This window comes from Macaca thibetana, chromosome 7, assembly GCF_024542745.1.
Source record: "Macaca thibetana thibetana isolate TM-01 chromosome 7, ASM2454274v1, whole genome shotgun sequence".
NCBI lineage: Eukaryota > Metazoa > Chordata > Mammalia > Primates > Cercopithecidae > Macaca > Macaca thibetana.
The window spans coordinates 57,480,419-57,494,636 of record NC_065584.1 but is presented as its reverse complement, the minus strand read 5'-3'; the positions used below and the strand labels follow the sequence as shown (position 1 = coordinate 57,494,636).

At 39.0% G+C, this 14,218-nt stretch overlaps 1 protein-coding gene across 2 annotated transcripts in view; it reads right to left on the bottom strand.

The window, feature by feature from the left end:
• SOS2 (SOS Ras/Rho guanine nucleotide exchange factor 2) overlaps positions 1-14,218 on the bottom strand; it is a 114,254-nt gene that overhangs the window by 22,980 nt on the left and 77,056 nt on the right. For both annotated transcript variants that reach the window (XM_050796868.1, XM_050796869.1), the window contains 4 exons: positions 13,150-13,253; positions 10,099-10,321; positions 5,611-5,730; positions 5,304-5,466 (listed from right to left, as the gene is read on the bottom strand). In XM_050796868.1, coding sequence (XP_050652825.1) covers positions 5,304-5,466; positions 5,611-5,730; positions 10,099-10,321; positions 13,150-13,253 — 610 coding nt within the window. The remainder of the gene's footprint in view (positions 1-5,303; positions 5,467-5,610; positions 5,731-10,098; positions 10,322-13,149; positions 13,254-14,218) is intronic.

Genomic DNA, 14,218 nt, shown 5'->3' with positions numbered 1-14,218 from the left:
GGCTAAGGGTTGGGGTTTTGGTAAGGAGAAGACAACTATCGGAAGGCAAGAAGACTTGAACAAAAATTTAGTAAATGAAGTAAACTAGAACTTCTTTTATACTTCATTACTAGATCTTCTTATTGAAAATTAATTTTTACTTCAGAAAGAATATATACACACACGTAAACCCCAAAGCAAACATTATGCTTGATGGAGAACCATTCAGTCAATTTCTTTTAAATCAAGGAAAAAGCCAAGGGGACAACATTGGAGCTTTTATTCAATACTATACAGAAGTCCTAGCTAGCATGGACAAGAAAAAGAAATAAAGAGCTAGGGATTGGAAAGAAAAAAATCTGTCACTATTCACAGAGGATATGACTTCCCATGAAGAAGCTCCAATGAATCTACATATAGAATGTTAATGAGAGAATCAGCAATGTTGCTACATATAAAACCAATAGACAAAAACCAACTGCATTTCTAGATATCATCAATAAAGAAATCGTGATTTAAAAAAATATTCTGGCCAAGTGCGGTGGCTCACACCTGTAATCCCAGCACTTTAGAGAGGCTGGGGTGGGAGAAACGTTTGAGGCCAGGAGTTCAAAACCAGTCTGTGCAACATAGCAATGCCCAATCTCCACCTAACATTTTAAAAATTAGCTGAGCAGGGTGGCACGTGCCTATAGTCCCAAATACTCAGGAGACTAAGTCCCAAATACTCAGGAGGATTGCTTGAGCCTGGGAATAGAAGGCTGCAGTAAGCTATGACCATGCCACTGTACTCCACACTGGGTGACAGAGCATGACCCTATCTCTAAGGTTACTAAAAACAAAGTAATTCTAATCTAAAACTAGCAAAAGAGGTGTGCTATTTCTATCAAAACAAAAAAATCCCCGCAAAACTTTATTAACTGAGTAAATAAATGAAGAGATAAACAATGTTCATAGTTGAAAAGACTTTTTACTATAACAATGTCAGTTCTTCACTAATCTTAATTGGATTTAGAGATCCAGTGCAACTCCTATCAAAATGCCAATTTTATTTTTATTTTATTTTATTTTTTTTTTGAGACTGAGTCTGGCTCTGTCGCCCAGGCTGGAGTGCAGTGGCTGGATCTCAGCTCACTGCAAGCTCCACCTCCCGGGTTTACGCCATTCTCCTGCCTCAGCCTCCGGAGTAGCTGGGACCACAGGCGCCCGCCACCTCGCCAGGCTAGTTTTTTGTATTTTTTGGTAGAGACGGGGTTTCACCGTGTTAGCCAGGATGGTCTCGATCTCCTGACCTAGTGATCCGCCCGTCTCAGCCTCCCAAAGTGCTGGGATTACAGGCTTGAGCCACCGCGCCCGGCTCAAAATGCCAATTTTATAAAATGAAGCTTAAATTGATTCTAAAATTTATATAGGAGAATAAAGGGCCAAGAATAGGTTCCTCCTGAAAAACAGTTAAGATTGGCGAGGATTTGCCCTACTCTTCTCTATCAAGGACTACTATAAAGTTACGATAGTTTAGACAAGTGGCACTGGCACAAGAGTAATCAAATAGATCAAAGGAACAGAATGGAGAGACCAACAAAATGCCCACATATACAGGCATTCAATTTATGACACATTTCTTAAATGGATTAATATTTCTTTTTTTTTTTTTTTTTGAGATGGAGTCTTGCTCTGCCGCACAGTCTGGAGTGCAGTGGTACGATCTCAGCTCACTGGAACCTCTGCCTCCGGGTTCAAGCGATTCTCCTGCCTCAGCCTCCCAAGTAGCTGGGATTACAGGTGCATGCCACCACGCCTGGGTAATTTTTATATTTTTAGTAGAGTTGGAGTTTCATCATGTCGGCCAGGCTGGTCTCAAACTCCTGGCCTCATGTAATCCACCCACTTCAGCCTCCCAAAGTGTTGGGATTACAGGCATGAGCCACTGCACCCAGCCTATTTCATAATATTTGACTAAGTATTAATACCTTTAATCTATAAAGTTCATACAAATCAATAAAATGCAAACATCCAAACAGAAAAATATACATATAAAGCAGTTTTTCCTCTATTCCCCTCTAATCACAAGCCACTAAAAATAAATAAATAAATAAATAAATAAATAAATAAATAAATAACGTTAAAAGAGGAGTATGTATCCTCCCACATTATTCTCAATACTTATCCAATTCCATTTAGAGGTTTGGGGTTTGCTCTGCTTTGTTATACTAAAATGGAATAATGTTATAGTCATTCTGAAGCTTTTCCCCCACTAAAATATCACAAATGTTCTTCCATAATACACATATATCCCATTCACTTTGTTCTACAGCTGAACAATATTCTACAATATAGGTATAACAGGATGTATTTAATCATTCTCTTATTGATAGACATTCAGGTTGTTTCCTGTTTCTGCTACTACAACTAATGCTGCAGTAACTGTATCTTTGTACACATAACTTTATATTCTGGTGCATTTATTTCTTTACAATTCTGGGTCCTAAGAGTATGCATATTTTTAATTTTAATATATATTGTTAGACTGCTTTCCAGAAAGACTGTAAAAACGCACATTCCCAAAGGCAGTATTTACATGGCTGAGTTTCTAACTTGGTATCCTTTAGTTAAAAAAAGTCTTTCCAGGTGCAAAAGCAAAGGAAGAAACCATAAATGAAGAGACTGATACATGCAACAAAATAAAAATGATAAAACTTCCTTATGTCAAAGCATTATACATTTTTTAAATTAAAAAAGCAGATAAAAGACAAACAGAAATGAGAAAATATGTACAGTCTAAGTTTTAATATCTTTAATATATGAAAAATTCAGATAAATGAATAAAATGCAGCTGAGCAATGCTTGTAATCCCAGCTACTCAAGAGGCTGGGACAGGACGATCCCTTGAGCCCAGGACTTCGAGACTGCAGTGGGCTATGATCATGCCACCGGCACTCCAGCCTGGGTGACAGAACAAGACCTTGTCTCTTTAGGGAAAAAAATAAAATAAAATAAAAATAAATAAATAAATAAACAAAATGCAAACACCCTCCCACCAAAATGAGAGAGGAAATGAATATACAAATCATAAAGTACCCAATAAATACATATTCAACCTCACTAGTTATTAATTTATTTATTTTGAGAACAAGTTTCACTCTGTTGCCCAGGCTGGAGTGCAGTGGGGCAATCTCTGCTCACTGCAACCTCCACCTGCCAAGCTCAAGTGATACTCCTGCCTCAGCCTCCTGAGTAGCTGGGATTACAAACAAGCACATGCCACCATGCCTGGCTAATTTTTGTAGTTTTAGTAGAGACGGGATTTCATCATGTTAGCCAGGCTGGTATCGAATTCCTGACCTCAGGCGATCTGCCCACCTCGGACTCCCAAAAACGCTTGGATTACAGGCATGGGCCACCGTGCCCAGCAGTGGCTTAAGACTAGGCTGGGTTGGCCAGGTACAGTGGCTCAGACCTGCAATCCCAACACTTTGGGAAGCCAAAGCAGGCAGATCACCTGAGCCCAGGAGTTCAAGACCAGCCTGACCTCAGGTGATCCACTTGCCTCGGCCTCCCAAAGTGCTAGGATTACAGGTAAGCCACTGCGCCGAGCCTCACTAGTTACTTTTTAAGACACAATTTAAAAATGCGATTTCTGCCCCCAACAGAGGCATGCGCTACCACGTCTGGCTAATTTTTTTTTTTTTTTTGTAAAGATGGGGTCTCCCTATGTTGCCTAGACTGGTCTTAAACTCCTGGGCTCAAGTGATCCTCCTGTCTCTGCCTCCCAAAGTATTGGGATTACAAGTGAGAGCCCCCACACCTGGCCAGAAGCTTTTAATAAAGCACATAATACCAAGGGGCATTTATCGTATCCTGCTACAAAACACCTTGGCAAAAGTATTAAAAGTCTTAAAGTATACAAATACTCAGACCCAGGATTTCCACCCCTAGATTATTTCTTGAAATAATCAAGCTCTTACAAAGACTTCTATATGTGAATATTCCATGATAAATTATCACAGAAAAAAATCAGAAACAATTGTCCCACAATCTACCATTGGAATAAATTATGATTTATCCATGATAGAAAACCATGAAGCCATTAAAACCTTGTTTTTGAAGATAAGCTAATACAAAAATAGAAAGCTGTTTATGAGAAAAAGGCCATAAAAATCTATGTACAATATAATCTCAATTTTGTTATTAAAAATATATATGCAAAATATCTCCCTATTTTCTATATCTCCTGAATTTTCTTTTTTTTTTTTTTTTTTTTTTTTGAGACAGAGTCTGGCTCTGCCGCCCAGGCTGGAGTGCAGTGGCCGGATCTCAGCTCACTGCAAGCTCCGCCTCCCGGGTTCACACCATTCTCCTGCCTCAGCCTCCCGAGTAGTTGGGACTACAGGCGCCCGCCACCGTGCCCGGCTAGTTTTTTGTATTTTTTAGCAGAGACGGGGTTTCACCGTGTTAGCCAGGATGGTCTCGATCTCCTGACCTCGTGATCCGCCCGTCTCGGCCTCCCAAAGTGCTGGGATTATAGGCTTGAGCCACCGCGCCCGGCCTGAATTTTCAATAGTACATGTTAAACACATATTTTATAGTTAAAAAAATAAAATACTGGGTTTTTTTTTGAGACAGAGTCTCACTCTGTAGCCCAGCCTGGAGTGTAATGGTGCAATCTCAGCTCACTGCAAATTCCGCCTCCTGAGTTCAAGCAATTCTCCTGTCTCAGCCTCCCGAGTAGCTGAGATAACAGGCGTGCACCACCATGCCCAGTTAATTTTTGTATTTTTAGTAGAGACGGGGTTTCACCGTGTTGTCCAGGTTGGTCTCGAACTCCTGAGCTCAGGTGATCCACCCGCCTCAGCCTCCTAAAGTGCTGGGATTACAGGTGTGAGCCACCACACCTGGCCAAATTTAAGTTTTTGAAAGAGTTCTTCCCATATTATTTTATTATGGACTATCTAAAGGTGATTAGGACATTATTTGTATTTTTATATTTAAAATCCATCATTTGAGACTATCAATCAATGTGTCATTGAATAAATCCACTTGGAACTTCATTACATTTAGGTAAGTACATTACACGGCAGTGTAAGTCTCATATTCTTTATAAAATACTGATATATTTTCTAATATAAGCCTAGGATTCACATATATCACACTCATATATTAACTAATATATCAACATATATGCTAATGTATTTATATCACTGTGTTTAAGAAGCAAGGATGAATTCATAAATAATTTAATAAAAATGATAGATGACAGATGAAATTTCTTTTATGCTAATTTTATCATCCCCAAGAAAAATGAAAATGTTAAGCCTAAAACTTACCTCAAAGGTATGGTCTAGTCTGTATACTGACACTGAATTTACTGCACTGACTATCTCCAATACGCCATTGAAATTATTCAAATCTTGAAAAACTTGCAGAATTTCTATAACTCTACTTAGTACTGCAACCCGTTCTTCAAAATTTTCTGCTTCCACAATGCATCTAACAACAACAAAAATTCATAGCTTAGAAAAGTTTCTTCACCTCATTTAGAAAACAAGATAATTATGTGTAGCCAGAATTTTAGCTTAAATATGACTTAATATTATGGCTATTAGGAAGTTGTAAGAGTAAATTAAAACTTACTTTTCAAACCAGAGGGTGAGATTTGTGGTATGGCGAATCATTTTTAATAAATTTGGAGAATTTATTTCTTTATCTTCTTTGGTCCACACACTTCCTACAAGTTCAGATGGTTGAACTTTCCTATGGAATTAAAAATCAGGGCAATTTAATCTATAAAGGATTAGTATTACTTAAAGATCTTCTAAAACTTAACAAGAAAAAGACAATTAGCCCAAAAGATAGATGAACACATATATGAACAAGTAATTCAGAGAGGAATAGACCCAAATAGCTACAAACACGAAAACATACTTCATCCCTTACTCTGGGAAAATAACATAAAACCACAATGAAATCCCATTTTACTCTTATTAGATGAACAAAAGTCTGATAATTCAAGGCCAGGTGCAGTGGCTCATGCCTGTAATCCCAGCTTTGCAAAGCCGAGGCAGGCGGATCACCTGAGGTGAGGAGATTGAGACCAGCCTGACCATCATGGAAAAACCCTGTCTCTGCTAAAATACAAAATTAGCCAGGCATGGTGGCGCATGCCTGTAATCCCAGCTACTTGGGAGGCTGAAGCAAGAGAATCGCTTGAAGCCAGGACATGCAGGTTGCGGTGAGCTGAGATCGCACCATTGCACTCCAACCTGGGCAACGAAAGCAAAGCTCTGTCTCAAAAAAAAAAAAAGAAAAGAAAAGAAAAAGGAAAAAAAAGTCCGATAATTCCAAATGAGTAAAAATATAATGACACAGGAACACCAATACGGAAGTAAAAATTGATACAACCGCTTTGTAAAACAATTTGGCAAGATCTCATAGTACTGAAGAGATACATACTGGATGACTCAGCAATTCGACTCTTAAGTATGCATATATCCTAGATAAACTCCGACACAAATTTATAAGAGCCAGGTGCAGCAGCTCATGCCTGTAATCCCAGCACTTTGGGAGGCTGAGGCGGATGCATCACTTGGGGTCAGGAGTTTAAGAACAGCCTGGCCAACAAGGCGAAACCCCGTCTCTACTGAAAATACAAAAAAATTAGCTGGGCGTAGTAGTGCGTGCCTGTAGTCCCAGCTACTTAGGAGGCTGAGGCAGGAGCATCGCTTGAACCTAGGAAGCAGAGGTTGCAGTGAGCCGAGATCATGCCACTGCACTCCAGCCTGGGCAATAGAGTGAGACTTGGTCTCCAAACAAACAAACAAAAAACAAAGTTATAAGAAAACGTTTACAAGAATGTTAGTGAAGCATTATTTGCAAGAGTGAATAGAGGCTCATCATCCAAAGACTGGATAAATTGTGGAGTATAAATATAATGGAACACTACACAGCATCTATTAAGCTAACTAGAACTATATTCATTCACTTGAACAAATGCCAAAAACAATTTAAGTAAACAGCATGTTGCAGAATGACATGTAAGTATATGCAGTTTAAAAAATGTGTGAAACAAGCTGAGGTGCAGTGGTGTGCACCGATCATCCCAGCTACTTGGGAGGATGAGGTGGGAGGATTGCTTGAGGCAAGGAGTTTGAGACTATCCTGGGCAACCATAATGAGATCCTATCTCAAAAAAATTAAATAAAAAAACCAGGCACAGTAGTTCCTCCCTGTAGTTTCTACTACTGAGAGACTGAGGTGGGAAGACTGCTTGAGCCTAGAGTTTGGGGCTGCAGTGAGCTATGATCATGCCACTGCACCCCAGCCTGTGTGACAGAGTGAGACCCCATCTTAAACAAACAACAACAATAAAAAACCAGTTGGGCACTATAGCTCACACCTGAAATCTTGGCATTTTGGGAGGTTGAGGTGGGAGGACAACTTAAGGCCAAGGTCAAGACCACCCTGGGCAACACAGCAAGACCTCATCTCTATGAAATTTTTTAAAAAAAATTAGCCAGGTATGGTGGTGCATGTCTGTAGTTACTAGCTACTTGAGAGGCTGAGGAAAATTGCTTGAGCCCAGGAGTTCAAGGCTACAGTGAGCTATGATTGTGCCCCTGCACTCCAGCCTGGGCAACAGAGTGAGACCCTGTTTCTTTAAAAAAAAAAAAAAGTATACAACAATGCTATATATTGTTTATGAATCTCTGTGTATGTATATAAATTATAAAAACATAAAGAGAAATAGTAAACATCAAATTCAGGGTGGTGGTGATTTCTTAGGGGAAAGAGAGCAATAAGATTGGGGAGAATTATACAAAGGATTTCAATTTTATCTAAAATGTTTTTGTTGTTCATGAATATTAATTATATTATTTCCTATATTTTTTGAATGCCTGAGTATTTAATTAAAATTCAGACAGCAGAGCAGATTAAATCATTGTATACAGTGAGTCAGAATTACATAATTTAAATATTGGCCAAGTACAGTGGCTCACGCCTGTAATCCCAGCATCTGGGAGGCCAAGGCAGGAGGATTGCCTGAGGCCAGGAGTTTAAGGCCAGCCTGGGCAACACAGTGAGACCCTATCACTATTTTTTTTTTTAACTGACTGGTGGCATTGCCATCAATGGCCTACAGACTTGGTTACTCATTAAAAAAACATTTTTTCATCAGTAGATTTGTGTACAAATAAGTACTTGCTAACAGTTTCTGAAATGTTTTCTTAAAGTGGCTCTATTATTTCAACAGAAATTCAGTTTACAAGACTGGGTGCGGCGGCTCATGCCTGTAATCCCAGCACTTTGGGAGGCTGGGACAGGTGGATCACTGGGGTCAGGAATTCATGACCACCCTGGCCAACATGGTGAAACCCCATCTCTACTAAAAATACAAAAAATTAGCCAGGCATGGTGGCACACACCTGTAATCCCAGCTACTCGGGAGGTTGAGGCAGGAGAATCACTTGAACTTGGGAGGCAGAGGTTGCAGTGAGCCGAGATTGCACAACTGCACTCCAGCCTGGGTGACAGAGCAAGACTCCATCCCCCTCTCAAAAAAAAAGGAATTTAGTTTACAAATGATGTCAATATTGGGTATTTTTCTATGTCCTGAAAGTAGGTCCACATAAAGTGATGTGCTCTTTTTCTGATGTCCATTCATGTAAAACAATTACATTGTGAGAAAAAACATAATGCAGTACTATTTGCTTTTTTTTTACCTCAAGTAATAAGTACCTTCATTTCTACCTACCACAAATCCCACAACATAAACAAAGCTACCTGGATTCTAAATTACTTAAAATATAACATAACATTTTGAGTCAAGTCTGGTTCTGAATGGCATAGCCAGTGCAAACTAAGCAAATTCTAAAGAACATAAAGTAAACATAATATAGTAAAGGTACCTTACTATATTACCTATTATCACTAAATTTTATATAGTCTTGCTTTTCCCTGTGTAATCTTTATTTAAAAATTGGCTGCTTAATTCCTTGAGAATATTTTTATTTTATTTTTGAGATAGGGTCTCACTCTGTCATTCAAGCTGGAGTGCGGTGGCACGATCTTGGCTCACTGCAGCCTCGACCTCAAGTGACCTTCCCACCTCAGGCTCCTGGGCAACTGGGACTACAGGCCCGAGCTGCCATGCCTGGCTATTTTTTGCAGTTTTTGTACGACGGAGTTTGCCATGTTGCTCAGGCTCGTCTTGAACTCCTGGTCTCAAGTGATCTGCCCACCTCAGCCCCTTAAAGTGCCGGGGTTATAGGCATGAGCCATCATGCCCAGCCAAGCATATTTATATTTTAAAAGGGGGCTCCTATACTACTCACAATTGTGATACGGAATCAACCTAAATGTCCAATAACAGATTAATGAATAAAGAAAATGTGGTATATATACACAATGGAACACTATTCGGCCATAAAAACAGAATGAAAGCCCATCATTCAAGGCAACATGGATGAGCCTGGAGGACCTTATGTTAAGCAAAATAAATCAGGCACAGAAAGAAAAATATAACATGTTCCCATTCATATATGAAAACTAAAAAAATTACGAACTTATGGAAGTAGAGAGTAGAACTGCAGGTATTAGTGGCTGGGAAGGATTTGGAGGAGGGGAAAACAGGTTGGTGTAGAAAAGTTTTTGATGGAATAATAGTAGTGACATTTTTTGACAGAGAGCTGTTACATGCAAGGCCTGTACCCTTCGCAAGAGCCTGAGATGTAAATGAGAAAAGAAAACCCATCTCACACAATATTCTATTCATTTAGCTGCTAAGGGCCTAGCATCCATACTAACTGACTTGACTGACTGACCTCAAACTAAACCAAGGTGAGAAAGTATTAGGAGCTGGAGACAGGTGGTAGACTTGAAAATCTTCTTCCTGCCATTCCTCTTGTGATGGATTGCTAGTCCCCAGTCTAGGCCTAAATAGTGATATAAGACTTTTACTTGCAGGGCAGACTAGTTAAAAACTGTGCTATGACCTTTCCTCTAAGCCCATGAGAGTAGATGAGGTATTTTTAAGCACTCATGAATAATGTGCAAAATGTTTTGAAAATACGTAATGTTCAAGGTTCTTAAAAATAAAGCAAGAAATTAACATTAATTGTCTACCTGTAGAGATCAGACTCCAAAAGTGTCAGCTGACGTGCAATTTCTATTGGATGAAGTGTCATGAGATCAAATGTTTCAAACTGTCCTGGTTTGCTGATATGCCATTCAATTGCTGGAGGTGGACTTTCAAAGGTAATATTATGGCTTATTCCGTTTGCCTGAGCTTGCTTCTTCCTCTTGATGATCTTAGCGATTGACTCTACCCATTTCTTCATAGCTTTCCCTGGAAAAAGAACACATAAACAAAAATGTCTTTTACTTGACACACATGACTACAAATCTTCATTTAATCCTTAACTTTCGCCCAGCCTCAACAATTACCAATACACGGCCAATTTTTATTTTATCTAACCCTAAATATGACAGAACATATGTTATTCTGAAACAAATCCAAGACATCATATTTCATTCATATTTAAGCATCTTTAAAACACTCTTTAAAGTAATAACCACAACACCATTATCACACATAAAACTGACAACTTCTTAATACATTGTTGTCTTCAAGAATTTTGTCACTGTTCACATTTCTCTGATTATTTTCCTTTTTTTTTTTTTTTTGAGACAGGGCCTTGCTCTGTGGCCCAGGTTGGAGTGCAGTGGTGCAATCTCAGCTTACTGCAACTTCCATGTTGCAGGCTCAAGCGATCCTCCCACCTCAGCCTCCCGAGTAGCTGGGACTGCACATACCACCACACCTGGCCAATTTTTGTTTTTTTTTGGTTTGTTTTTTTTTTGAGATGGAGTCCCACTCTGTCACCCAGGCTGGAGTGCAAAGGCGTGATCTCAGCTCACTGCAACCTCTGCCTCCCGGGTTCCAGCAATTCTCTTGCCTCAGCCTCCTGAGTAGCTGGGATTACAGGCACACGCTACCACACCCAGCTAATTTTGTTGTATTTTTAGTACAGATGGGGTTTCACCATGTTGGCCAGGCTGGTCTCGAACTCCTGACCTTGTGATCCGCCCGCCTCGGCCTCCCAAAGTAATGGGATTACAGGCATGAGCCACCGCGCCCGGCCTAAGTTTTGTATTTTTAGTAGAGATGGGGTTTCTCCATGTTGCCCAAGCTGGTTTTGAACTCCTGGACTCAAGTGATCTGCCTGCCTTGGCCTCCCAAAGTGTTGGGATTACAGGCATGAGCCACTGCGCCCGGCCATATTTTCTTATAGTTAGTCTGAAAAGGGATCTGAACAAGAAGGCACGTATTGCATTGACTCAATGTGTCTCAAGTCTCCTTTAATCTACAGGTTACTGCTTTATTGCATATTTTTGCTTGCACTTTGTGGAAGAAATTGTCATTTGCCATGTTTTTCTGTCCTCTATATTTTCTGTAAAGTGAGATATAGTGACTTGGTCTGATTCAGGATTAATTTTATGACACAAATACTTGCCAAGAATACTTCTAACAGGAGGCATATCTAGTTACCTTTTTGCGATGTCACCCATCCACTCATGACAATTCCCTGGGTTTATTATTTTACTAGGAACTGAGAAATGTGATATTCTACCATTCCTTCTTCACTTACTAGTTGAAATACTTCCACAAAAATAAACTTTTCCTCATGAACGATTTGGTTATTCTGAAGTCTAACTAGTATAGGAAAGAACTTTGGACATTAACATAACCATTTACTTAATTTATTCTAGTGTGTGTGTGTATTTTAGAAGCTTCTTAGATTGTGTCTAATCCAGTGTTCTCACTTAGAATATAAATTTTCATTTTTTGTTTGTTTTGAGACAGGGTCTGACTCTGCCCAGGCTTGTGTGCAGTGGTGCAATTTCAGGTCACTGCAGCCTCGAGCTCTGGGCTTAAGTGATCGCTTCACCTCAGCCTCCTGAGTAGCTGGGACTACAGGCGCATGCCACCATGCTTGGCTATTTTTTGTATTTTTTGTAGAGACTGGGTTTTGCCATTTTGCCCAGACTGGTCTCAAACTCCTGGGCTCAAGCAATCAGCCCACCTCTGCCTCCCAGAGTGCTGGGATATTCTAGGTGTGAGCCATTGCACTGGCCTAGAATACAATTTGAAAATGTAGTATTATGAAAATTTTAAGGCACACATTAAAATGTATCATAAACATCTCAATTAGAAACAAAGGAATAACATTCTTAACTTTAAATAATATTCCCCTTAAAGAACAAGTAGAACACGAAATAAGTTACACTTGTTATAGTATTTGTAATGCCCTATAATGTCAAATAAAACATAAGTGTTCTTGATTCAGTAATACACATTTGATGACACATTTGTTTAAATGTTCATGGCCTAGGATTTCATTTCTTGGGCTATGATTCTGAAACTTAAAGTAGAAAACTCTCTTTCAGATTTCAGAAATACACCAAAAACATTTCAGAAGACGTAAATATTATAAGAAAGCTGTTAATCATTAAAATTAAAGAAAAAGATTAAAGAAAGTAAGAAAACATAAAATTACACATATTTTATTCAGTTGAAGAAATGGCAACCTTGCAATGAGATAAAATTAAATAGCTTAAATTTATTAAAGAGGACTTTTGACTTCTTTAAAAGAAATATTCTCCTCAAAAACTTGAAAAGGCAAAGTTCTGAGACCTCAGATGATTCTAAACATATATGAGCTTCTTGCCATCTATAAAAAACATTCCAAATTTTATTTCAGCTTTTTAAAAATGAAAAATGCTGGCCAGGCATGGTGGCTCATGCCTGTAATCCCAGCGCTTTGGGTAGCTGAGGCAGGTGGATCACCTGAGGTCAGGAGATCGAGACCAGCCTGGCCAACATGGTGAAATACCATCTCTACTGAAAATACAAAAATTAGCCAGGCGTGATGGCATGTGCCTGTACTCCCAGCTACTTGGGAGGCTGAGGCAATAGGATCACTTGAATCTGGGAGGCGGAGGTTGCAGTGAGCTGAGATGGCACCGCTGCACTCCAGCCTGGACAACAAAGCAAAGTTGTTTCAAAAAAAAAAAAAAAAAAAAGGAGAAATGTTTTAGTTTCTTAAAGTCACACAGATTTGAACATAAACTCATGTGCAATATAAGATTCAATCAAACCTTTAAATAATATACCTCTTACACTTGAAATGAAGGATTCTAGTCTTTCAAGCAATTCCAAATCTCTTTCAAAGTCATAAAAATGATGTTCAACCCAATGCCGAAATACATTTAAGATCCTGATAAAATGGAAAGAAACACATTTTAGTGAAACATAAGTGTTCAATTACACTTCTTCCTTCTCTAATGCCATGATGATAGCTTTATATACAAGAGTCAACATAATACTCAAAGACTCTCTAATTTGTATTTAATTAATACCTTAAGTGCTTCAACGACAAGAGGAGAGTAGGTCTCCAAACTGTGTATTATTTATTAATAAAACGTATACTTTTAACATATTTATAAGCATAAAAATAGTGGTTTCTGTACTTCCCATTTATGTTAAAGTACCTTTTCTTTATTCATATGTAGAAAACTTATGCTTTATATTACAAAAGCTATTGTAAGTTCATAAAAAGCACTTTTAAAATTTAAATTTTGATATTTTTTCATATCAAATGGAAAACCAACTAAGATGCTTAAAATGGAAAACCAACTAAGATGCACTATATCTGGTTTTAAATTCAAGTACTATCATCAAATTTCTTTCTTTTTTTTTGAGACGGAGTTTTGTTCTTATTGCCCAGGCTGGAGTGCAATGGTGCGATCTTGGCTCACCGCAACCTCCAACTTCCGGGGGTTCAAGTGATTCTCCTGCCTCAGCCTCCCAAGTAGCTGGGATTACAGGTGCCCGCCACCATGCTGGGCTAACTTTTGTATTCTTAGTAGAGATAAGGTTTCACCATGTTGACCAGGCTGGTCTCGAACTCCTGACCTCAGATGATCTGCCCATCTCGGCCTCCCAAAGTGCTGGGATTATAGGCATGAGCTACCATGCCCAGCCTATCATCAAATTTCTATGTAATCTACACATAAACCTACAGTCTCTTATTTCATTTCAAAAGAAAAAAATAGAAGAACTGTTTTGTTTTACAGTATCACAAATATGATTACCTATAACAAAGAGAGATTTAATCAACCTTGCCAATGGAAAGGAAAGGAAAGACAAGGGGAGAGGGAAGAGGAGGAAAATGGAGGAGGA